This window comes from Scyliorhinus torazame, chromosome 13 (genome assembly GCF_047496885.1).
Source record: "Scyliorhinus torazame isolate Kashiwa2021f chromosome 13, sScyTor2.1, whole genome shotgun sequence".
NCBI classification, from domain to species: Eukaryota; Metazoa; Chordata; class Chondrichthyes; order Carcharhiniformes; family Scyliorhinidae; genus Scyliorhinus; species Scyliorhinus torazame.
Genome location: NC_092719.1, coordinates 162,098,901 through 162,125,663, shown reverse-complemented (window position 1 = coordinate 162,125,663; position 26,763 = coordinate 162,098,901). Strand labels below are relative to the sequence as shown.

The following is a 26,763-nucleotide window of genomic DNA, read 5'->3' as shown; positions in this document are numbered from 1 at the left end:
GCATCGCCACCGGGGATAGCAGCATGGTTGGGTGACTACGACTTCCTGCGGTTAGAGAAAATAATGTATGAGTTAAGGGGCTCAGCAGGGGAGTTTGAGAAAAGGTGGGGGATGTTTGTGACCGTGTTTGAGGAGCTGTTCATCACAGGGGCGTGGGGGATGGGGGGGGGGTGAAAAAGGGGGAAAATCTGTACAGACTGTATAGTTGATTGTTGGGAAGTATATTTCCAGGGGTGTTTATTTGCTGCAACCTGCTTTGATACACGTTTGTAATAAAATACGTTTTTTTAAAAAAGGTATAGAAGAAGCACAACAAAACAAGCACAGTGGCCCACAGTTCCAGGTAAAGACAAGATCACTTCTACAAATATCAGCAGATTGAATCCTTAGAGTTCTGCGAGAGAAACATAGACGATGAGAAACGCAGGAAAAACAGACGGAGAGGAACAAGATAAACAAAAAGAGTTTGAGGAAAAAAACAGTTGAATGATTTTGCAAAGACTCAGAAAGATGGAGTACGAGAGACAAACAGGTACCGCAACATCAATGAAAGAAATGATCTAAGAAGCATTCGGAGAGAAAAGAAGAGAATGATAACAAGAGTTAAAGGTGCAATTGGAAAATTTTGACAATAAATTTAGGTACCAACAGTATGTAAGCACCTGGATATCGTGAAATTGGTCATTTTATGTGGGTGGATAATCAGAGCTCAGAAAGTGTAATGTGATAGAATTGTTAATGATACATTATACAGTAATTCCTCGCTTATCATAGTCGAGTTCCTGAAAAGTGCAACTTTAAATAAAACCACGTGAAGCAACTCAGATTTTTCCATTAAGAACTAATGTATAAGAACGAATGTGGCGGCACAGGAGCACAGTGGTTAGCACTGTTGCTTCACAGCACCAGGGTCCTAGGTTCGATTCCTGGCTTGGGTCACTGTCTGTGCGGAGTCTGCACGTTCTTCCCGTGCCTGCGTGGGTTTCCTCCGGATGCTCCGGTTTCCTCCCACAAGTCCTGAAAGACCAGGGGCGTCAATCTCCGACCCCCCAGCGGGTTGGAGAATGGCCGTTGGCCGCCGTGAATCCCGCCCCCGCCGGTTGCCGAAGTCTCCGGCACCGGATATTCGGCGGGGGCGGGAATTGGGCCACACCGGTTGGCGGCCCCCCCCCCCGCTCGATTCTCCGGCCCGGATGGGCCGAAGTCCCGCCGAGAAATTGCCTGTCCCGCCGGCGTAAATTAGAGTAGCTATTTACCGGCGGGACAAGGTGGCGTGGGCGGGCTCCGGGGTCCTGGGGGGGGGGGCGCGGGGCGATCTGACCCCGGGGGGTGCCCCCACGGTGGCCTGGCCCGCGATCGGGGCCCACCGATCAGCGGGCGTGCCTGTGCCGTGGGGGCATTCTTTCCCTTCTGCCTCCACAACGGTCTCCACCATGTCGGAGGCGGAAGAGACTCTCCCCACTGCGCATGCGCGGGAAACTGTCAGCGGCCGCTGACGCTCCCGCGCATGCGCCGCCCCGACATGTCATTTCCGCGCCAGCTGGCGGGGCAACAAACGCCGTTTCCGCCAGCTGGCGGGGCGGAAATCCCTCCGGCGCGGGCCTAGCCCCTCAATGTTGGGGCTTGGCCCCCAAAGATGCGGAGCATTCCGCACCTTTGGGGCGGCGCGATGCCCGTCTGATTGGCGCCGTTTTGGGCACCAGTCGGCGGACATCGCGCCGTTTGGGGAGAATTTCGCCCCTGCTGTTAGGTAATTTGGACATTCTAAATTCTCCCTCCATGTACCCAAACAGGCGGCGGAATGTGCCGACTAGGGGCTTTTCACAGTAACTTCATTGCAGTGTTAATGTAAGCCTACTTGTGACAATAAAGATTATTATATTATAAACTGGAGTTGGATTCTTTTCTCAGATAAGCTGAAATACTAAACATATACAGAACACTCCTAAATGAAATAACAATTAAAATAAAATACATTTTGAAATATAAAAGAAATGTGTATTTGGATTGGCCACAGAGGTTTCAGACAGTGAGATCAGAGTCATTCAACAAATTGTGCTGGATTCTCTTCCCCGCCGCACCACATTTCCGTTTTACCCCGCCAGTGGGATGCTCCGATATGCCGGCTTGTCAATGGGGTTTCCCATTGTGGGGCAGCCCCACGCCATCAGGAAACCCCCGGGCTGCCGGCAAGACGGAGCATCCCACCGGCGGAGAATCCAGCCCATGATTCATGGACAGAATGTCAGGATAAAATCAGATGGGAAAAGATCCTTGGGAAAGTTATTGCAGAGAATGATTATTCCAGAGGAGAAAAAAAAAGAGAGAAAGCGACTGAGAAAGGGATGGAAGAAACAGAGAGAAGAACAGAGAGAGAGTGAAACAACAATATGAATAATTTATTAGGATAAACTGTTAAAGAGTAATTAGTGAGTTTATCTCGGTTATGCCCTCAGTCTACAGCAAGCAGTTAGGAGGGCAAATGGTATGTTGGCCTACATTGCAAGAGTGTTTGAGTACAGGAGCAAGGATGTCTTACTGCAGCTGTAGTGGCTCTTCGTGAGAGCACACCCAGGGTGCAGTCTTGGTCTCCTTACTCAAGAAAATATATATTTGCCATTGAGGGAGTGCAGCCAAGTTTCACCAGGCTGATTCCTGGGATGGCAGGATTGTCGTAGGAGGAGGGATTGGGTCGACTGGGCCTGTATTCATTGGAGGGGATCTCATTGAAACATATTCTGGTAGGGTTGGACAGACTGGATGCAGGGATGTTGTTTCCCCTGGCTGAGGGGTTTGGAATCAAGGGTCACAGTGACAGGATGGGCCATTTAGGACTGAATGCGGTGAAATTTCTTCACTCAGAGGGTAGTGAACTGCAGAATTCTCATGTATCAATGCAAAATAATCCGGATGCTGGAAATTTGATAGGTTAACTGAGTTACCCTCTCCACAGATGATGCCAGGCCTGCTGAGTTTATCCCCCATTTTCTGTTTCTTAACTGGAATTCTCGACCATATAAAGCTGTGGAGGTCAAGTCACTGAATGTGTTTAAGAAAGAAATAGACAGATTCTTTGTCACTAAAGGAGTCAAGGAATATGGGGAGAATATGGTACCGAGATAGAAGATCAGCCATGACCGCACTGAGAGTGGCAAGGTTGGCTTGATTGGCTGAATGGCCTACTCCTGCTCCTATTTTCTATGTTTTGGAGAAAGATTATTTTCTGTAATAGAATCACTGATTCACCAGCAGCGACTCATTATTTAAATCCTTTGCTGTAATATCTCTGTGACTGCTGAATTCGATAAAGAGTGAGGTTGATTTCATTGACACATTTAAATTCTTGTTGTGACCCAATCGTAAATGACGCAATGGTGAGCATCACTACATTATGATGTACAGTAGATGTTGTGCTATCTGACACTCTCCCAACTGGAATTCACTACTAACTGGAATCTCTGATGTTCCCCTAATGTAAATTGTTACTATATTGATCAGAAGCCATTACAAAATTATCCATAACCCATCCTGTATTATTTGAAACTTTATATACTCTTGAAGATTCAAAGTAAGAATAGTATTCTTCTTTAATTCCCGGGTACTTGCATATTCGTTTGTGCTACAGATATTGAGCTGCAAACCATTTGTACTCTCTGGCAATTTTGGTTAACTGTCCCAATTGTATCAGTGACATTCTAACAAAACAATGGATAAGTGAGAGATCCCTCTCAAGAATATTCAAATCTGGAGGAAGAAAGATATATTTCCGAGAAAAATGTCCAAATTGTGGCACTCAGCAATATTAAATTATTGCTTTATAAAATGGATATGTAATAACAGGGCTGAAAGAAATGGCCCATATCTTCCAGTCAGCATTGGTGAGGGTGTAGGCAACTCTGACTGTAATTTAAACTGCCCTTTACAGCTTCTGATGCTGGCTCCACTAGGGGCGCAGGGACAGAACGAGCTGGAAGGCAAACTGTCAGTGCAGCCATGCCCCTGTTCCTCTCATGAACTGAAGATGCTCTTTAAGGTTCAGTTCATTGCCTTACACGGTTTTCAATGGAGATGTTAACCCCGACACTACACAGCCTCTTCCCCACTGACAGTGCTAACACCACCTCCACCCCAATAATGTACACTGCCTGGCAATGTTCTCCTCCCCACCCTCACCCCTAACAGCGTTTGCCCCGCTCTCACCCTCAAACAGTATACCCCCTGCCTTAGCCCCGACAGTGTTCACCACGTCTCACCCTCAACAGTATTCCTCCCTTACCCCGGACCTTGTTGACCCCATGGGGCTGGTTCAGCACAGGGCTAAATCGCTGGCTTTTAAAGCAGACCAAGGCAGGCCAGCAGCACAGTTGAATTCCCGTACCAGCCTCCCCGAACAGGCGCCAGAATGTGGCGACTAGGGGCTTTTCACAGTAACTTCATTTGAAGCCTACTTGTGACAAGAAGCAATTTTCATTTCTTTTTTTTTTCATTTCACTCAGACAGTGATCACCCCTCCTCACCGTCAACAGTATTACCCCCTCCCTTACCCACAACCATAATTACCCCATCTCAACCCACACAGTGTTCATCCGCGGTCTACAGTATTCCCCCCCCCTCACTTACCCCAGACCATGATTAGCCCATCTCACACCCAATAGTGTTCACCCAGTCTCACCTTCTACAGTATTCCCCCTGCCCTGACCCTGTTTCCCCGTCCCAACCCTGACAGTATTCACCCCCTCTCACCCTCGACAGTGTTTACCCCCTCTCACCCTCGACAGTGTTTACCCCCTCTCACCATCGACAGTGTTTACCCCCTCTCACACACGACAGTGTTTACCCCCTCTCACCCTCCACAGTGTTTACCCCCTCTCACCCTCGACAGTGTTTACCCCCTCTCACACACGACAGTGTTTACCCCCTCTCACCCTCGACAGTGTTTACCCCCTCTCACCCTCGACAGTGTTTACCCTCTCTCACTCTCGACAATGTTTACCCCCTCTCACCCTCGACAGTGTTTACCCCCTCTCACCCTCGACAGTGTTTACCCCCTCTCACCCTCGACAGTGTTTACCCCCTCTCACCCTCGACAGTTTTTACCCCCTCTCACCCTCAACAGTGTTTACCCCCTCTCACCCTCGACAGTGTTTACCTCCTCTCACCCTCGACAGTGTTTACCCCCTCTCACCCTCGACAGTGTTTACCCCCTCTCAGCCTCAACAGTGTTACCCCCTCTCACCCTCGACAGTGTTTGACCCCTCACCCTCGACAGTGTTTACCCCCTCTCACCCTCGACAGTGTTTACCCCCTCTCACCATCGACAGTGTTTACCCCCTCTCACCCTCGACAGTGTTTACCCGCTCTCACCATCGACAGTGTTTACCCCCTCTCACCCTCAACAGTGTTACCCCCTCTCACCCTCGACAGTGTTTACCCCCTCTCACCCACGCCAGTGTTTTCCCCCTCACCTTCGACAGTGTTTACCCCCTCTCACCCTCGACAGTGTTTACCCCCTCTCACCCTCGACAGTGTTTACCCCCTCTCACCCTCGACAGTGTTTACCCCCTCTCACCCACGCCAGTGTTTACCCCCTCACCCTCGACAGTGTTTACCCCCTCTCACCCTCGACAGTGTTTACCCCACTCACCCTCGACAGTGTTTACCCCCTCTCACACTCGACAGTTGTTTACCCCCTCTCACCCTCAACAGTGTTACCCCCTCTCACCCTCGACAGTGTTTACCCCCTCTCACCCACGCCAGTGTTTGCCCCCTCACCTTCGACAGTGTTTACTCCCTCACCCTCGACAGTGTTTACCCCCTCTCACCCTCGACAGTGTTTACCCCCTCTCACCCACGCCAGTGTTTACCCCCTCACCCTCGACAGTGTTTACCCCCTCTCACCCTCGACAGTGTTACCCCCTCTCACCCACGCCAGTGTTTGCCCCCTCACCCTCGACAGTGTTTACCCCCTCTCACCCTCGACAGTGTTTACCCCCTCTCACCATCGACAGTGTTTACCCCCTCTCACCCTCGACAGTGTTTACCCGCTCTCACCATCGACAGTGTTTACCCCCTCTCACCCTCGACAGTGTTACCCCCTCTCACCCTCGACAGTGTTTACCCCCTCTCACCCACGCCAGTGTTTGCCCCCTCACGTTCGACAGTGTTTACCCCCTCTCACCCTCGACAGTGTTTACCCCCTCTCACCCACGCCAGTGTTTACCCCCTCACCCTCGACAGTGTTTACCCCCTCTCACCCTCGACAGTGTTTACCCCACTCACCCTCGACAGTGTTTACCCCCTCTCACACTCGACAGTTGTTTACCCCCCTCACCCCCGACAGTGTTTATCGTCTCTCACCCTCGACAGTGTTTACCCCCTCTCACCCTCAACAGAGTTAACCCCTCTCACCCTCTACAGTGTTCATTCTCCCACTCACCCTCGACAGTGTTTACCCCCTCTCACCCTCGACAGTGTTTACCCCCTCTCATCCTCGACAGTGTTTACCCCCTCTCACCCTCGACAGTGTTTACCCCCTCTCACCCTCGACAGTGTTTACCCCCTCTCACCCTCGACAGTGTTTGCCCCCTCACCCTCGACAGTGTTTACCCCCTCTCACCCTCGACAGTGTTTACCCCCTCTCACCATCGACAGTGTTTACCCCCTCTCACCCTCGACAGTGCTTACCCCCTCTCACCCTCGACAGTGTTTACCCCCTCTCACCCTCGACAGTGTTTACCCGCTCTCACCATCGACAGTGTTTACCCCCTCTCACCCTCGACAGTGTTACCCCCTCTCACCCTCGACAGTGTTTACCCCCTCTCACCCACGCCAGTGTTTGCCCCCTCACGTTCGACAGTGTTTACCCCCTCTCACCCTCGACAGTGTTTACCCCCTCTCACCCACGCCAGTGTTTACCCCCTCACCCTCGACAGTGTTTACCCCCTCTCACCCTCGACAGTGTTTACCCCACTCACCCTCGACAGTGTTTACCCCCTCTCACACTCGACAGTTGTTTACCCCCCTCACCCCCGACAGTGTTTATCGTCTCTCACCCTCGACAGTGTTTACCCCCTCTCACCCTCAACAGAGTTAACCCCTCTCACCCTCTACAGTGTTCATTCTCCCACTCACCCTCGACAGTGTTTACCCCCTCTCACCCTCGACAGTGTTTACCCCCTCTCATCCTCGACAGTGTTTACCCCCTCTCACCCTCGACAGTGTTTACCCCCTCTCACCCTCGACAGTGTTTACCCCCTCTCACCCTCGACAGTGTTTGCCCCCTCACCCTCGACAGTGTTTACCCCCTCTCACCCTCGACAGTGTTTACCCCCTCTCACCATCGACAGTGTTTACCCCCTCTCACCCTCGACAGTGCTTACCCCCTCTCACCCTCGACAGTGTTTACCCCCTCTACCCTCGACAGTGTTTACCCCCTCTCACCCTCGACAGTGTTTACCCCCTCCCACCCTCGACACTGTTCACCCCCTCACCCTCGACAGTGTTCATCCCCTCTCACCCTCGACAGTGTTTACCCCCCACCCTCAACAGTGTTTACCCCCTCTCACCCTCGAGTGTTTACCCCCTCTCACCCTCGACAGTGTTTACCCCCTCTCAACCTCGACAGTGTTTACCCCCCTCACTCTCGACAGTGTTTACCCTCTCTCACCCTCGACAGTGTTTACCCCCTCTCACCCTCGACAGTGTTCACCCCCCTCACCCTCAACAGTGTTTACCCCCTCTCACCCAAGTCAGAGTTTTTCCACTCTCACCCTCGACAGTGTTTACCCCCTCTCACCCAAGTCAGAGTTTTTCCACTCTCACCCTCGACAGTGTTCATGCCTCCTCTCAAACGTGACAGTCCACCCCAATCTTACCCTTGACACCTTTCACCCTGTCCTTCGCCCTGGACAGTGATCACCCCTCCCTCACCCTGACAGTGTTTACCCCGCCAATGTTCACCCCTTCCAACACCCCAACAGTGTTTGGCCCCTCCCTCACCCCTTAAGAGTGTTCGACCCCACTCCCCTGACAGTATCCACATCCCTCCCTCACCCTGAATGTCCACATCCCCCCCTCACCCTGAGTGTCCACATCCCCCCCTCACCCTGACAGTATCCACATCCCTCCCTCACCCTGAGTGTCCACATCCCCCCCACACCCTGACAGTGTCCACATCCCCCCCTCACCCTGACAGTGTCCACATCCCCCCCTCACCCTGAGCGTCCACATCCCCCCCTCACCCTGACAGTATCCACATCCCTCCCTCACCCTGAATGTCCACATCCCCCCCACACCCCGACAGTGTCCACATCCCCCCCGCACCCTGAGTGTCCACATCCCCCCCTCACCCTGAGTGTCCACATTCCACCCTCACCCTGAGTGTCCACATTCCCCCCTCACCCTGAGTGTCCACATTCCCCCCTCACCCTGACAGTGTCCACATACCCCCCTCACCCTGACAGTGTCCACATCCCCCCCTCACCCTGAGTGTATACATCCCTCCCTCACCCTGACAGCGTCCACATCCTCCCACACCCTGAGTGTCCACATCCCTCCCTCACCCTGAGTGTCCACATCCCTCCCTCACCCTGACAGTGTTTAGCCCTCGCTCACCCTGACAGTGTTTCCCCCTCCCTCGCCCTGACCGTGTTTACCCCTCCCTCGCCCTGACAGTGTTTACCCCTCCCTCATCCTGACAGTGTTTACCCCTCCCTCACATTGACAGTGTTTACCCCTCCCTCATCCTGACAGTGTTTACCCCTCCCTCACCCTGACAGTGTTTACCTCCTCCCTCACCCTGACAGTGTTTACCCCTCCCTCACCCAGACAGTGTTTACCCCTCCCTCACCCTCTCCCTCGCCCTGACAGTGTTTACCCCTCCCTCGCCCTGACAGTGTTTACCCCTCCCTCACCCCCTCCCTCACCCTGACAGTGTTTACCCCTCCCTCGCCCTGACAGTGTTTACCCCTCCCTCGCCCTGACAGTGTTTACCCTTCCCTCACCCCCTCCCTCATTCTGACAGTGTTTACCCCTCCCTCACCCTGACAGTGTTTACCCCTCCCTCACTCTGACAGTGTTTACCCCTCCCTCACCCCCTCCCTCACCCTGACAGTGTTTACTCCTCCCTCGCCCTGACAGTGTTTACCCCTCCCTCACCCTGACAGTGTTTACTCATCCCTCACCCCCTCCCTCACCCTGACAGTGTTTACCCATCCCTCACCCCCTCCCTCACCCTGACAGTGTTTACCTCCTCCCTCACTCTGACAGTGTTTACCCCTCCCTCGCCCCCCTCCCTCGCCCTGACAGTGTTTACCCCTCCCTCGCCCTGACAGTGTTTACCCCTCCCTCGCCCTGGCAGTGTTTACCCTTCCCTCACCCCCTCCCTCATTCTGACAGTGTTTACCCCTCCCTCACCCAGACAGTGTTTACCCCTCCCTCGCCCTGACAGTGTTTACCCCTCCCTCACCCAGACAGTGTTTACCCCTGCCTCACCCAGACAGTGTTTACCCCTCCCTCACTCTGACAGTGTTTACCCCTCCCTCACCCCCTCCCTCACTCTGACAGTGTTTACCCCTCCCTCACACTGACAGTGTTTACCCCTCCCTCACCCCCCTCCCTCGCCCTGACAGTGTTTACCTCCTCCCTCACCCTGACAGTGTTTACCCCTCCCTCGCCCTGACAGTGTTTTCCCCTCCCTCACCCAGACAGTGTTTACCCCTCCCTCACCCCCTCCCTCACCCTGCCAGTGTTTACCCCGCCCTCACCCTGACAGTGTTTTCCCCTCCCTCACCCAGACTGTGTTTACCCCTCCCTCACCCCCTCCCTCGCCCTGACAGTGTTTACCCCTCCCTCACCCTGACAGTGTTTTCCCCTCCCTCACCCAGACAGTGTTTACCCCTCCCTCAACCCCTCCCTCGCCCTGACAGTGTTTTCCCCTCCCTGACCCAGACAGTGTTTACCCCTCATTCACCCCCTCCCTCATCCTGACAGTGTTTACCCCTCCCTCGCCCTGACAGTGTTTACCCCTCCCTCACCCTGACAGTGTTTACCCCTCCCTCACCCAGACAGTGTTTACCCCTCCCTCACCCAGACAGTGTTTACCCCTCCCTCACCCTGATAGTGTTTACCCCCTCCCTCACTCTGACAGTGTTTACCCCTCCCTCACCCTGACAGTGTTTACTCCTCCCTCACCCTGACAGTGTTTTCCCCTCCCTCACCCAGACAGTGCTTACCCCTCCCTCACCCTGACAGTGTTTACCCCCTCCCTCACTCTGACAGTGTTTACCCCTCCCTCATCTGACAGTGTTTACCCCTCCCTCACCCCCTCCCTCTTCCTGACAGTGTTTACCCCTCCCTCACCCCCTCCCTCACCCTGACAGTGTTTACCCCTCCCTCACCCTGACAGTGTTTACCCCTCCCTCACCAAGACAGTGTTTACCCCTCCCTCACCAAGACAGTGTTTACCCCTCCCTCACCCCCTCCCTCACCCTGACAGTGTTTACCCCTCCCTCACCCTGACAGTGTTTACCCCTCCCTCACTCTGACACTGTTTTCCCCTCCCTCACCCTGACAGTGTTTACCCCTCCCTCACTCTGACAGTGTTTACCCCTCCCTCATCTGACAGTGTTTACCCCTCCCTCACCCCCTCCCACATCCTGACAGTGTTTACCCCTCCCTCACTCTGACAGTGTTTACCCCTCCCTCATCCCCTCCCTCATCTTGACAGTGTTTACCCCTCCCTCACCCCCTCCCTGACAGTGTTTACCCCTCCCTCACCCCCTCCTTCGCCCTGACAGTGTTTACCCCTCCCTCACCCCCTCCCTCGCCCTGACAGTGTTTACCCCTCCCTCACCCCCTCCCTCACCCTGACAGTGTTTACCCCTCCCTCACCCTGACAGTGTTTACCCCTCCCTCGCCCTGACAGTGTTTACCCCTCCCTCACCCAGACAGTGTTTTCCCCTCCCTCGCCCTGACAGTGTTTACCCCTCCCTCACCCAGACAGTGTTTACCCCTCCCTCGCCCTGACAGTGTTTACCTCTCCCTCACCCCCTCCCTCACCCTGACAGTGTTTACCCCTCCCTCACCCTGACAGTGTTTACCCCTCCCTCGCCCTGACAGTGTTTACCCCTCCCTCACCCAGACATTGTTTACCCCTCCCTCGCCCTGACAGTGTTTACCCCTCCCTCACCCAGACAGTGTTTACCCCTCCCTCGCCCTGACAGTGTTTACCCCTCCCTCACCCAGACAGTGTTTTCCCCTCCCTCGCCCTGACAGTGTTTACCCATCCCTCACCCAGACAGCGTTTACCCCTCCCTCACTCTGACAGTGTTTACCCCTCCCTCGCCCTGACAGTGTTTACCCCTCCCTCGCCCTGACAGTGTTTACCCCTCCCTCACCCAGTCAGTGTTTTCCCCTCCCTCGCCGTGACAGTGTTTACCCCTCCCTCACCCAGACAGTGTTTACCCCTCCCTCACTCTGACAGTGTTTACCCCTCCCTCGCCCTGACAGTGTTTACCCCTCCCTCACCCCCTCCCTCGCCCTGACAGTGTTTACCCCTCCCTCACCCCCTCCCTCGCCCTTACAGTGTTTACCCCTCCCTCACCCCCTCCCTTACCCTGACAGTGTTTACCCCTCCCTCACCCTGACAGTGTTTACCCCTCCCTCACCCTGACAGTATTTACCCCTCCCTTGCCCTGACAGTGTTTACCCCTCCCTCACCCTGACAGTGTTTACCCCTCCCTCGCCCCCTCCCTCATCCTGACAGTGTTTACCCCTCCCTCACCCTGACAGTGTTTACCCCTCCCTCACCCCCTCCCTCATCCTGACAGTGTTTACCCCTCCCTCACCCTGACAGTGTTTACCCCTCCCTCACCCCCTCCCTCATCCTGACAGTGTTTACCCCTCCCTCACCCTGACAGTGTTTACCCCGCCCTCACCCCCTCCCTCACCCTGACAGTGTTTACCCCGCCCTCACCCCCTCCCTCACCCTGACAGTGTTTACCCCTCCCTCACCCCCTCCCTCATCCTGACAGTGTTTACCCCTCCCTCACTCTGACAGTGTTTACCCCTCCCTCACCCCCTCCCTCATCCTGACAGTGTTTACCCTTCCCTCACCCTGACAGTGTTTACCCCTCCCTCACGCTGACAGTGTTTACCCCTCCCTCACTCTGACAGTGTTTACCCCTCACTCACCCCCTCCCTCGCCCTGACAGTGTTTACCCCTCCCTCACTCGGACAGTGTTTACCCCTCCCTCACTCTGACAGTGTTTACCCTTCCCTCGCCCTGACAGTGTTTTCCCCTCCCTCACCCTGACAGTGTTTACCCCTCCCTCACTCTGACAGTGTTTATCCCTCCCTCACCCCCTCCCTCACCCTGACAGTGTTTACCCCTCCCTCACCTCCTCCCTCGCCCTGACAGTGTTTACCCCTCCCTCACTCTGACAGTGTTTACCCCTCCCTCACCCTGACAGTGTTTACCCCTCCCTCACCCTGACAGTGTTTACCCCTCCCTTGCCCTGACAGTGTTTACACCTCCCTCACCCTGACAGTGTTTACTCCTCCCTCACCCCCTCCCTCGCCCTGACAGTGTTTTCCCCTCCCTGACCCAGACAGTGTTTACCCCTCCCTCACCCCCTCCCTCATCCTGACAGTGTTTACCCCTCCCTCGCCCTGACAGTGTTTACCCCTCCCTCGCCCTGACAGTGTTTACCCCTCCCTCACCCTGACAGTGTTTTCCCCTCCCTCACCCAGACAGTGCTTACCCCTCCCTCACCCTGACAGTGTTTACCCCCTCCCTCACTCTGACAGTGTTTACCTCTCCCTCATCTGACAGTGTTTACCCCTCCCTCACCCCCTCCCTCATCCTGACAGTGTTTACCCCTCCCTCACCCCCTCCCTCACCCTGACAGTGTTTACCCCTCCCTCACCCTGACAGTGTTTACCCCTCCCTCACCAAGACAGTGTTTACCCCTCCCTCACCCCCTCCCTCACCCTGACAGTGTTTACCCCTCCCTCACCCTGACAGTGTTTACCCCTCCCTCACTCTGACACTGTTTTCCCCTCCCTCACCCTGACAGTGTTTACCCCTCCCTCACTCTGACAGTGTTTACCCCTCCCTCATCTGACAGTGTTTACCCCTCCCTCACCCCCTCCCACATCCTGACAGTGTTTACCCCTCCGTCACTCTGACAGTGTTTACCCCTCCCTCATCCCCTCCCTCATCTTGACAGTGTTTACCCCTCCCTCACACCCTCCCTGACAGTGTTTACCCCTCCCTCACCCCCTCCTTCGCCCTGACAGTGTTTACCCCTCCCTCACCCCCTCCCTCGCCCTGACAGTGTTTACCCCTCCCTCACCCCCTCCCTCACCCTGACAGTGTTTACCCCTCCCTCACCCTGACAGTGTTTACCCCTCCCTCGCCCTGACAGTGTTTACCCCTCCCTCACCCAGACAGTGTTTTCCCCTCCCTCGCCCTGACAGTGTTTACCCCTCCCTCACCCAGACAGTGTTTACCCCTCCCTCGCCCTGACAGTGTTTACCCCTCCCTCACCCCCTCCCTCACCCTGACAGTGTTTACCCCTCCCTCACCCTGACAGTGTTTACCCCTCCCTCGCCCTGACAGTGTTTACCCCTCCCTCACCCAGACAGTGTTTTCCCCTCCCTCGCCCTGACAGTGTTTACCCCTCCCTCACCCAGACAGTGTTTACCCCTCCCTCGCCCTGACAGTGTTTACCCCTCCCTCACCCAGACAGTGTTTTCCCCTCCCTCGCCCTGACAGTGTTTACCCATCCCTCACCCAGACAGCGTTTACCCCTCCCTCACTCTGACAGTGTTTACCCCTCCCTCGCCCTGACAGTGTTTACCCCTCCCTCGCCCTGACAGTGTTTACCCCTCCCTCACCCAGTCAGTGTTTGCCCCTCCCTCGCCCTGACAGTGTTTACCACTCCCTCACCCAGACAGTGTTTACCCCTCCCTCACTCTGACAGTGTTTACCCCTCCCTCACCCAGACAGTGTTTACCCCTCCCTCGCCCTGACAGTGTTTACCCCTCCCTCACCCCCTCCCTCAACCTGACAGTGTTTACCCCTCCCTCACCCTGACAGTGTTTACCCCTCCCTCGCCCTGACAGTGTTTACCCCTCCCTCACCCAGACAGTGTTTTCCCCTCCCTCGCCCTGACAGTGTTTACCCCTCCCTCACCCAGACAGTGTTTACCCCTCCCTCGCCCTGACAGTGTTTACCCCTCCCTCACCCAGACAGTGTTTTCCCCTCCCTCGCCCTGACAGTGTTTACCCATCCCTCACCCAGACAGCGTTTACCCCTCCCTCACTCTGACAGTGTTTACCCCTCCCTCGCCCTGACAGTGTTTACCCCTCCCTCGCCCTGACAGTGTTTACCCCTCCCTCACCCAGTCAGTGTTTGCCCCTCCCTCGCCCTGACAGTGTTTACCACTCCCTCACCCAGACAGTGTTTACCCCTCCCTCACTCTGACAGTGTTTACCCCTCCCTCGCCCTGACAGTGTTTACCCCTCCCCCACCCCCTCCCTCGCCCTGACAGTGTTTACCCCTCCCTCACCCCCTCCCTCGCCCTTACAGTGTTTACCCCTCCCTCACCCCCTCCCTTACCCTGACAGTGTTTACCCCTCCCTCACCCTGACAGTGTTTACCCCTCCCTCACCCTGACAGTATTTACCCCTCCCTTGCCCTGACAGTGTTTACCCCTCCCTCACCCTGACAGTGTTTACCCCTCCCTCGCCCCCTCCCTCATCCTGACAGTGTTTACCCCTCCCTCACCCTGACAGTGTTTACCCCTCCCTCACCCCCTCCCTCATCCTGACAGTGTTTACCCCTCCCTCACCCTGACAGTGTTTACCCCGCCCTCACCCCCTCCCTCACCCTGACAGTGTTTACCCCGCCCTCACCCCCTCCCTCACCCTGACAGTGTTTACCCCTCCCTCACCCCCTCCCTCATCCTGACAGTGTTTACCCCTCCCTCACTCTGACAGTGTTTACCCCTCCCTCACCCCCTCCCTCATCCTGACAGTGTTTACCCTTCCCTCACCCTGACAGTGTTTACCCCTCCCTCACTCTGACAGTGTTTACCCCTCACTCACCCCCTCCCTCGCCCTGACAGTGTTTACCCCTCCCTCACCCTGACAGTGTTTACCCCTCCCTCACTCTGACAGTGTTTACCCTTCCCTCGCCCTGACAGTGTTTACCCCTCCCTCACCCTGACAGTGTTTACCCCTCCCTCACTCTGACAGTGTTTATCCCTCCCTCACTCTGACAGTGTTTACCCCTCCCTCACCCCCTCCCTCACCCTGACAGTGTTTACCCCTCCCTCACCTCCTCCCTCGCCCTGACAGTGTTTACCCCTCCCTCACTCTGACAGTGTTTACCCCTCCCTCACCCTGACAGTGTTTACCCATCCCTCACCCTGACAGTGTTTACCCCTCCCTTGCCCTGACAGTGTTTACCCCTCCCTCACCCTGACAGTGTTTACCCCTCCCTCACCCCCTCCCTCATCCTGACAGTGTTTACCCCTCCCTCACCCTGACAGTGTTTACCCCTCCCCCACCCCCTCCCTCATCCTGACAGTGTTTACCCCTCCCTCACCCTGACAGTGTTTACCCCTCCCTCACCCCCTCCCTCATCCTGACAGTGTTTACCCCTCCCTCACCCTGACAGTGTTTACCCCGCCCTCACCCAGTCAGTGTTTTCCCCTCCCTCGCCCTGACAGTGTTTACCCCTCCCTCACCCAGACAGTGTTTACCCCTCCCTCACTCTGACAGTGTTTACCCCTCCCTCGCCCTGACAGTGTTTACACCTCCCTCACCCCCTCCCTCGCCCTGACAGTGTTTACCCCTCCCTCACCCCCTCCCTCGCCCTTACAGTGTTTACCCCTCCCTCACTCTGACAGTGTTTACCCCTCACTCACCCCCTCCCTCGCCCTGACAGTGTTTACCCCTCCCTCACCCTGACAGTGTTTATACCTCCCTCACCCTGACAGTGTTTATACCTCCCTCACTCTGACAGTGTTTACCCTTCCCTCGCCCTGACAGTGTTTACCCCTCCCTCACTCTGACAGTGTTTATCCCTCCCACACTCTGACAGTGTTTACCCCTCCCTCACCCCCTCCCTCACTCTGACAGTGTTTACCCCTCCCTCACCCTGAGTGTTTACCGCTCCCTCGCCCTGACAGTGTTTACCCCTCCCTCACCCTGACAGTGTCTACCCCTCCCTCGCCCTGACAGTGTCTACCCCTCCCTCGCCCTGACAGTGTTTACCCCTCCCTCACCCTGACAGTGTTTACCCCTCCCTCACCTTGACATTGTGAGGGAGTTTACCCCTCCCTCACCCCCTCCCTCACCCTGACAGTGTTTACCCCTCCCTCACCCCCTCCCTCACCCTGACAGTGTTTACCCCTCCCTCACCCTGACAGTGTTTACCCCTCCCTCACCCTGACAGTGTTTACCACTCCCTCACCCAGACAGTGTTTACCCCTCCCTCACCCAGACAGTGTTTACCCCTCCCTCGCCCTGACAGTGTTCACCCCTCCCTCACCCCCTCCCTCACTTTGACAGTGTTTACCTCCTCCCTCACCCTGACAGTGTTTACCCCTCCCTCACTCTGACAGTGTTTACCCCTCCCTCACCCCCGCCCTCACTCTGACAGTGTTTACCTCCTCCCTCACCTCCTCCCTCGCCCTGACAGTGTTTACCCCTCCCTCACTCTGACAGTGTTTACCCCTCCCTCACCCTGACAGTGTTTACCCCTCCCTCACCCTGACAGTGTTTACCCCTCCCTTGCCCTGACAGTGTTTACCCCTCCCTCACCCTGACAGTGTTTACCCCTCCCTCACCCCCTCCCTCATCCTGACAGTGTTTACCCCTCCCTCACCCTGACAGTGTTTACCCCTCCCTCACCCCCTCCCTCATCCTGACAGTGTTTACCCCTCCCTCACCCTGACAGTGTTTACCCCTCCCTCACCCCCTCCCTCATCCTGACAGTGTTTACCCCTCCCTCACCCTGACAGTGTTTACCCCGCCCTCACCCCCTCCCTCATCCTGACAGTGTTTACCCTTCCCTCACCCTGACAGTGTTTACCCCTCCCTCACTCTGACAGTGTTTACCCCTCCCTCACTCTGACAGTGTTTACCCCTCACTCACCCCCTCCCTCGCCCTGACAGTGTTTACCCCTCCCTCACCCTGACAGTGTTTATACCTCCCTCACTCTGACAGTGTTTACCCTTCCCTCGCCCTGACAGTGTTTACCCCTCCCTCACTCTGACAGTGTTTATCCCTCCCACACTCTGACAGTGTTTACCCCTCCCTCACCCCCTCCCTCACTCTGACAGTGTTTACCCCTCCCTCACCCTGAATGTTTACCCCTCCCTCGCCCTGACAGTGTTTACCCCTCCCTCACCCTGACAGTGTCTACCCCTCCCTCACCCTGACAGTGTCTACCCCTCCCTCGCCCTGACAGTGTTTACCCCTCCCTCACCCTGACAGTGTTTACCCCTCCCTCACTCTGACAGTGTTTACCCCTCCCTCATCTGACAGTGTTTACCCCTCCCTCACCCTGACAGTGTTTACCCCTCCCTCACCCTGACATTGTGAGGGAGTTTACCCCTCCCTCACCCCCTCCCTCACCCTGACAGTGTTTACCCCTCCCTCGCCCCCTCCCTCACCCTGACAGTGTTTACCCCTCCCTCACCCTGACAGTGTTTACCCCTCCCTCACCCAGACAGTGTTTACCCCTCCCTCACCCAGACAGTGTTTACCCCTCCCTCACCCCCTCCCTCACTCTGACAGTGTCTACCCCTCCCTCGCCCTGACAGTGTTCACCCCTCCCTCACCCCCTCCCTCACTCTGACAGTGTTTACCTCCTCCCTCACCCTGACAGTGTTTACCCCTCCCTCACTCTGACAGTGTTTACCCCTCCCTCACCCCCGCCCTCACTCTGACAGTGTTTACCTCCTCCATCACTCTGACAGTGTTTACCCCTCCCTCACCCTGACAGTGTTTACCCCTCCCTCGCCCTGACAGTGTTTACCCCTCCCTCACCCCCTCCCTCGCCCTGGCAGTGTTTACCCCTCCCTCACCCCCTCCCTCATCCTGACAGTGTTTACCCCTCCCTCGCCCTGACAGTGTTTACCCCTCCCTCGCCCCCTCCCTCACTCTGACAGTGTTTACCTCCTCCCTCACTCTGACAGTGTTTACCCCTCCCTCGCCCTGACAGTGTTTACCCCTCCCTCATCCCCTCCCTCACCCTGACAGTGCTTACCCCTCCCTCGCCCTGACAGTGTTTACCCCTCCCTCACCCCCTCCCTCACTCTGACAGTGTTTACCCCTCCCTCACTCTGACAGTGTTTACCCCTCCCTCGCCCTGACAGTGTTTACCCCTCCCTCACCCTGACAGTGTTTACCCCTCCCTCACCCCCTCCCTCACCCTGACAGTGTTTACCCCTCCCTCACCCCCTCCCTCACCCTGACAGTGTTTACCCCTCCCTCACCCTGACAATGTTTACCCCTCCCTCACCCTGACAGTGTTTACCCCTCCCTCAACCCCTCCCTCATCCTGAGAGTGTTTACCCCTCCCTCACCCTGACAGTGTTTACCCCTCCCTCACTCTGACAGTGTTTACCCCTCCCTCACCCTGACAGTGTTTACCCCTCCCTCACTCTGACAGTGTTTACCCCTCCCTCACCCTGACAGTGTTTACCCCTCCCTCACCCCCTCCCTCATCCTGACAGTGTTTACCCCTCCCTCACTCTGACAGTGTTTACCCCTCCCTCACCCTGACAGTGTTTACCCCTCCCTCACCCCCTCCCTCATCCTGACAGTGTTTACCCCTCCCTCACTCTGACAGTGTTTACACCTCCCTCACCCCCTCCTTCACCCTGACAGTGTTTACCCCTCCCTCACCCAGACAGTGTTTACCCCTCCCTCGCCCTGACAGTGTTTACCCCTCCCTCACCCTGACAGTGTTTACCCCTCCCTCACCCAGACAGTGTTTACCCCTGCCTCACCCAGACAGTGTTTACCCCTCCCTCACTCTGACAGTGTTTACCCCTCCCTCACTCTGACAGTGTTTACCCCTCCCTCACCCTGACAGTGTTTACCCCTCCCTCACCCCCTCCCTCATCCTGACTGTGTTTACCCCTCCCTGACCCTGACAGTGTTTACCCCTCCCTCACCCCCTCCTTCACCCTGACAGTGTTTATCCCTCCTTCACCCTGACAGTGTTTACCCCTCCCTCACTCTGACAGTGTTCACTCCTTCCCTCTCTGACCGTGTTTACCCCTCCCTCACCCCAATGCTGTTCCCTCCCTCCTTCACCCTGACACCGTTCTCATTCGTCCATTACCCTTGACAGTGTTCACCCCCTCCCTCACCCGGAGTGTGTTCACATCCCACCTTTACCCCGACAGCGTTCAACCACTCTTTCACCCTGACACTGTTCACCCTCCACACGCCTGACGGTGTTACCCGCCCACCCCTGGCAGGGTTTACCCCCCTCTCGTAAACGCCTAACCCATACGGTGATTTTGCAGGCGATCTGGGGAGTTCTCTCTCTGACCAGCACTCAGTGGAGTACATGCTTACTGGCCCTCTGAAAGCTGTGCACGCTAACTGAGACCGAAGCAGAGTTTAAAGTACAATCATTCATCCTTTTTCCATTTACAGTTCAAATATCCCTGTGCCATCTGAGACATGGGGGAGCACGGGGTGGGGGAGGGGGGTGCATTGCCAGGAGGCAGGTGAATGTTGCCAGGGCAGGGAATGCAGGATCAACATTTGCTCAAGGGCTTTTGATACTCCTACTGATTTACTTAAGGGTTTTGCTGGCTTTATGCCTACTATGAAAATCCCTAAATAAACCTGTGTAAAAAGCCGGGTAGGTATAGCACAAACAGCCAAATCTCTGGGGTTCTGGCCATCTGATCCTGCTGTAGTTGGAATCGGGGCAGGGTGCTTTCCCCTCCCTGTAGGTACCATGGATGTGCACACACCAGGACTTCCTCAGGTGTTGATGTGTATTAGCAATGCAAGGTAAGTCGGAGAACCCTTCTCATGTTGGAAGATTTGGGCAATTAACTTACCAGCAAAATATTACCTGAAAAATCAACTTACCTCAAAATAACTTTGCACAGCATTAATAAAGGCCTCATCTGCCACAATCTGTGTTTCCCCATTCAGGAAAGCCTGGAAGCGATCTTTCACTGTCTGCAGTTGCTGCTTATTTATCTAGAAAAGACAAACAGGAATAATAAATAACTGTATACAAACATTGAAATGTTTAAAAGCCATTCAGATTGAAGGGACAGAAAAGTGCTGCATCAATAATGCCACATAAAAGGTTTCACTTTAAATACAGTTTTGGTACTTCCGGTTGCGGCTCAGCCTAGGTAGGTCACACGGTTGGCAGCTCCCGCCGATAACGGACTTTTGGGCCCCTTTTAAGGAGCTCCAGCGGCACTTGGATGATGATTCCCGGTGTGGGAAGGAAACAGTGCGGGTCCCCCAGCGCTGTATGGAGTGGACCAGGAGTGGAGCTGTCAAAAAAGTGGCTTTAGAGAAGAGAGGAGAACGGGCGCGAAAAAACAAGATGGCGGAAGGCGGGGATCAGGCAGCGTGGGCTCAGTGGTCACGGGAGCAGCAGGAGTTTTTAAGAAGCTGCTTTGCTGATTTAAAGGCGGAGATGTTGGCCTCTATGAAGGCGTCGATTGAAAGGCTGGTGGAGACCCAGAAGATGCAGGGGACGGCGATCAAGGAGGTGCAGCAGAAGGCCTCTGATAATGAGGACGAGATTCTGGGCCTGGTGGTTAGAGTGGAGGCGCGCGAGGCGCTGCACAAAAAATGGCAGGAGAAGCTAGAGGACCTGGAGAATAGGTCAAGGAGGCAGAACCTGCGGATTTTGGATTTCCCTGAAGGCGTGGAGGGGTCGGATGCTGGGGCGTATGTGGCCACGATGCTGAGTACGCTGATGGGCGCGGGGGCTTTCCCACGGACCCTGGAGCTGGATGGGGCGCACAGAGTCCTGACAAGGAGCCCGAGGGCGAACGAGCCGCCGAGGGCTATGGTGGTAAGGTTCCACCACTTCACCGACAAGGAGTGTGTCCTGCGATAGGTGAAGAAGGAGCGGAGCAGCAGGTGGGAGAACTCCGAGATCCGGATCTATTAGGACTGGAGTGCAGAGCTGGCCAAGAAGCGTGCGGGGCTTAACCAGGCCAAGGCGGTCCTCCACGGAAAGGGGGTGAAGTTCGGGCTGTTGCAGCCGGCGAGGCTGTGGGTCACGTATCGGGACCGACACCACTATTTCGACACGCCGGATGAGGCGAGGACTTTCATCAAGAATGAGAAGTTGGACTCGAGTTAATGGACTGCAGTATGTTGTGGGGGTTGTTGGTGGGGGGATGGGGCGGTGTTTTGTTGGGGTTTTCCCCGCATTTTCTTGTGTTTTTGTGGCCCCTTTGGCCGGGGCTCTCGGGGCTTTGGGCGAGGTCGCAGTTGAGAGGAGCTGCGTCGCATGAGGTGGGGTCGGCCCAGGCAGGGAGCGCGGTTTTTCCCGCGAAATGGTTGGGGTGGTGCCTGAAGCTGGGAGCTGGTGGGTGCGGTAGTTTGTTTTGTTTTCCTTCTCGCTTCACACGGGCTTCCCCCCCCCCTGCTGTTTGCCCTGGTGATCGAGCCGCTGGCCCTGGCATTGAGGGAGTCCAGGAACTGGAGGGGAGGGCTGGTTCGGGGGGAGGGGGGGGGGGGCGGGGGGGAGCCGGATGACCTGCTCCTGTATATTGCGGATCCGGTGGAGGGGATGGGGGAGGTCATGCAGATTTTTGGAGACTTTGGAGACTTTTCGGGGTATAAGCTGAATGTTGGAAAAAGCGAGCTTTTTGTGATATATGCGAAGGGCCAGGAAAAGAGATTGGGTGAGCTACCGCTCAAGATGGTGGAGAGGAGCTTTCGTTACTTGGGCATCCAGGTGTCTTAGAGCTGGGGGGTCTTGCACAAGCTCAATTTAGCACGGCTGGTGGATCAGATGAAGGAGGACTTTAGGAGGTGGGACATGCTGCCACTCTCCCTGGCGGCCAGGGTGCAGTCCATAAAGATGATGGTCCTCCCCAAGTTCTTGTTTGTCTTCCAGTGCCTGCCCATTCTCATCCCCAAGTCCTTTTTCAAGTGGGTAAATAGGAGTATTACGGGATTTGTGAGGGCAAATAAGACCCCGCGGGTTAAGAGACTGTTCTGGGGGGGGGGGGGGGGGGGGGGGTGGTCTCAGGCGTGTGGGTAGGGGGCGGCAAGGTATCGGACATATACCAGGAGCTGCAGGAGGCGGAGGAGGCCTCCATGGAAGAGCTGAAGGGCAAGTGGGAGGAGGAGCCGGGCGAGGAGCTAGATGAGGGCCTGTGGGCTGACGCCCTGGGCAGGGTCAATTCCTCCTCATCTTGCGCCAGGCTGAGCCTGATTCAGTTTAAAGTGGTGCATATGACAGGGGCGAGGATGAGTACGTTTTTTGGGGTGGAGGACAGGTGTGTGAGCTGCTCAGGGAACCCAGCAAATCATGTCCATATGTTCTGGGCATGCCCGGCACTTACAGGATTTTGGAAAGGCTTCGCGATGGCTATGTCCAAGGTCTTGGACACTCGGGTAAAACCGAGCTGGGGATAGCGATATTTGGGGTATCAGACGATCTTGAGAGTGCAGGAGTCGAAAGAGGCCGGAGTTCTGTCCTTTGCCTCCTTGGTAGCCCGGAGAAGGCTCTTGTTAATGTGGAGAGACGCGAAACCCCCAAGCGTAGAGGCTGGGGTCAGTGACATGGCGGGGTTTCTCAGGCTGGAGAGGATAATGTTTGCCTTGCGAGGGTCCTTGCAGGGGTTCTCCAGGTGGTGGCAACCGTTCCTTGACTTTCTCGCAGAACGTTAGGTGGAGGTCAGCAGCAGCAGCAACCCGACTGACTTCATTTGTAGAGGGCAGATACCCCACCTTGTTTTGTTAAATTGTTAATTTGTTAAATGGTTAAGTTGTTTTTTGTTTTATTGCTATGTTTTCTTTTATTGTTTTCTTTTTGTAGTGGCTTGTAAAAATTATTGAAAAATTTTGAATAAAAACAAATTTTAAAAAAAAATACAGTTTTGGTGGATCTCACCAAAGAAATCGTGTTGATAACAGATTGAGCATTTTCATTCAAACCTGCACTATTAGGCCTTCTCGACTAATATATTCTGTCAATAGCTGCAATTTTGACAGCATAGTTATTCCTCTGTTGTTTTCCTTTTCAATTTAAGGCAGTATATGGAATGAAATTGCACTTGAGAAGGCGAGAGTGCTCCTAACTGACCACCACTGCCAAAATCCATGAACAAACTTCCTCGCCGGACCTTCCTTTCCCTCAGGTGGAATCAGGTGCGTGATTCCGTAACTTAAGGATTCAAAATCTTCAGTAACATTACTGCTAAGAATGCTATATAAATGCAAGCTGTTGTCTCTTGATATCGTTCTTACCTAAAGCATTAGATCATAACTCAAATCCCAACCTGGCCTCCTGTTTTCGGTCACCCTTCTTCCCCTGAGGTACGGTGTTTGCCTATCTCAACTAAATAATTGGAACTGAACATTTAGATTTTTTTTTAAACTGGAGTGTTGATATCTCCATGGTTCATCCCCGTAAATATAGTGTAATGTTTTCAATTTCTCCTTCATGCTTGAGTAATGTAGCACTGCAATAACAATCAATCACTCCCAAAGCAACAATTACTCCCAAAGCAACTGGAAATATTTCAACAGTGATATCATACATAGAAACTCTATTTCTCCCTGATGAAATTTCCCCATGGCCATACAGCTTCCTACTGGAGAGAACTGTCCTCTTGAATAGTCCTCAGCAAACAGGCCCTTCCGTTTCTCCCTCCCTATCTGCAGGAAGCATTTATCTTCTCCTCAGTCTCTTGCTTATACCACAGTCGAGGAATCACAGATGTGGTATTCGGTTGCCCTCAGTTAGAACAAAGAACAAAGAAATGTACAGCACAGGAACAGGCCCTTCGGCCCTCCAAGCCCGTGCCGACCATGCTGCCCGACTAAACTGCAATCTTCTACACTTCCTGGGTCCGTATCCCTCTATTCCCATCCTATTCATGTATTTGTCAAGATGCCCCTTAAATGTCACTATCGTCCCTGCTTCCTCCACCTCCTCTGGCAGCGAGTTCCAGGCACCCACTACCCTCTGTGTAAAAAACTTGCCTCGTACATCTACTCTAAACCTTGCCCCTCTCACCTTAAACCTATGCCCCCATGTAATTGACCCCTCTACCCGGGGAAAAGCCTCTGACTATCCACTCTGTCTATGCCCCTCATAATTTTGTAGACCTCTATCAGGTCGCCCCTCAACCTCCTTCGTTCCAGTGAGAACAAACAGAGTTTATTTAACCGCTCCTCATAGCTAATGCCCTCCATACCAGGCAACCTTCTGGTAAATCTCTTCTGCACCTTCTCTAAAGCCTCCACATCCTTCTGGTAGTATGGCGACCAGAATTGAACACTATACTCCAAGTGTGGCCTAACTAAGGTTCTATACAGCTGCAACATGACTTGCCAATTCTTATACTCAATGCCCCGCCCAATGAAGGCAAGCATGCCGTATGCCTTCTTGACTACCTTCTCCACCTGTGTTGCCCCTTTCAGTGACCTGTGGACCTGTACTCCTAGATCTCTCTGACTTTCAATACTCTTGAGGGTTCTACCATTCACGGTATATTCCCTACCTGCATTAGACCTTCCAAAATGCATTACCTCACATTTGTCCGGATTAAACTCCATCTGCCATCTCTCCGCCCAAATTTCCAAACAATCTAAATCCTGCTGTATCCTCTGACAGTCCTCATCGCTATCCGCAATGCCACCAACCTTTGTGTCGTCTGCAAACTTACTAATCAGACCAGTTACATTTTTCTCCAAATCATTTATATATACAACAAACAGCAAAGGTCCCAGCACTGATCCCTGTGGAACACCACTGGTCACAGCCCTCCAATTAGAAAAGTATTCTTCCATTGCTACTCTCTGCCTTCTATGACCTAGCCAGTTCTGTATCCACCTTGCCAGCTCACCCCTGATCACGTGTGATTCACCTTTTGTACTAGTCTACCATGAGGGACCTTGTCAAAGGCCTTACTGAAGTCCATATGGACAACATACACTGCCCTACCAGCATCAATCATCTTTGTGACCTCCTCGAAAAACTCTATCAAGTTAGTGAGACACGACCTCCCCTTCACAAAACCATGCTGCCTCTCACTAATACGTCCATTTGCTTCCAAATGGGAGTAGATCCTGTCTCGAAGAATTCTCTCCAGCAATTTCCCTACCACTGAAGTAAGGCTCACTGGCCTGTAGTTCCCTGGATTATCCTTGCTACCCTTCTTAAACAGAGGAACAACATTGGCTATTCTCCAGTCCTCCGGGACATCACCTGAAGACAGTGAGGATCCAAAGGTTTCTGTCAAGGCCTCAGCAATTTCCTCTCCAGCCTCCTTCAGTATTCTGGGGTAGATCCCATCAGGCCCTGGGGACTTATCTACCTTAATATTTTTTAAGACGCCCAACACCTCGTCTTTCTGGATCTCAATGTGACCCAGGCTATCTACACACCCTTCTCCAGACTCAACATCTACCAATTCCTTCTTTTTGGTGAATACTGATGCAAAGTATTCATTTAGTACCTCGCCCATTTCCTCTGGCTCCACACATAGATTCCCTTGCCTATCCTTCAGTGGGCCAACCCTTTCCCTAGCTACCCTCTTGCTTTTTATGTACGTGTAAAAAGCCTTGGGATTTTCCTTATACCTATTTGTCAATGACTTTTCGTGACCCCTTCTAGCCCTCCTGACTCCTTGCTTAAGTTCCTTCCTACTTTCCTTATATTCCACACAGGCTTCGCCTGTTCCCAGTCTTTTAGCCCTGACAAATGCCTCCTTCCTCTTTTTGACGAGGCCTACAATATCTCTCGTTATCCAAGGTTCCCGAAAATTGCCGTATTTATCCTTCTTCCTCACAGGAACATGCCGGTCCTGAATTCCTTTCAACTGACACTTGAAAGCCTCCCACATGTCAGATGTTGATTTGCCCTCAAACATCCGCCCCCAATCTAGGTTCTTCAGTTCCCGCCTAATATTGTTATAATTAGCCTTCCCCCAATTTAGCACATTCATCCTAGGACCACTCTTATCCTTGTCCACCAGCACTTTAAAACCTACTGAATTGTGGTCACTGTTCCCGAAATGCTCCCCTACTGAAACTTCTACCACCTGGCCGGGCTCATTCCCCAATACCAGGTCCAGTACCGCCCCTTCCCTAGTTGGACTGTCTAAAACATATTGTTTTAAGAAGCCCTCCTGGATGCTCCTTACAAACTCTGCCCCGTCTAAGCCCCTGGCACTAAGTGAGTCCCAGTCAATATTGGAGAAGTTGAAGTCTCCCATCACCACAACCCTGTTGTTTTTACTCTTTTCCAAAATCTGTCTCCCTATCTGCCCCTCTATCTCCCGCTGGCTGTTGGGAGGCCTGTAGTAAACCCCCAACATTGTGACTGCACTCTTCTTATTCCTGATCTCTACCCATATAGCCTCACTGCCCTCTGTGGTGTCCTCACATAGTACAGCTGTGATATTCTCCCTAACCAGTAGCACAACTCCACCACCCCTTTTACATCCCCCTCTATCCCGCCTGAAACATCTAAATCCTGGAACGTTTAGCTGCCAATCCTGCCC

The 26,763-nt window shown here is 54.2% G+C and overlaps 1 protein-coding gene across 1 annotated transcript in view; it reads right to left on the bottom strand.

Moving 5' to 3' along the window:
• LOC140387634 (calcium-dependent secretion activator 1-like) overlaps nucleotides 1-26,763 on the bottom strand; it is a 513,343-nt gene that overhangs the window by 354,769 nt on the left and 131,811 nt on the right. The window contains exon 2 of the mRNA XM_072470829.1: nucleotides 20,135-20,248. Within this exon, the coding sequence (XP_072326930.1) occupies nucleotides 20,135-20,248 (114 nt within the window). The remainder of the gene's footprint in view (nucleotides 1-20,134; nucleotides 20,249-26,763) is intronic.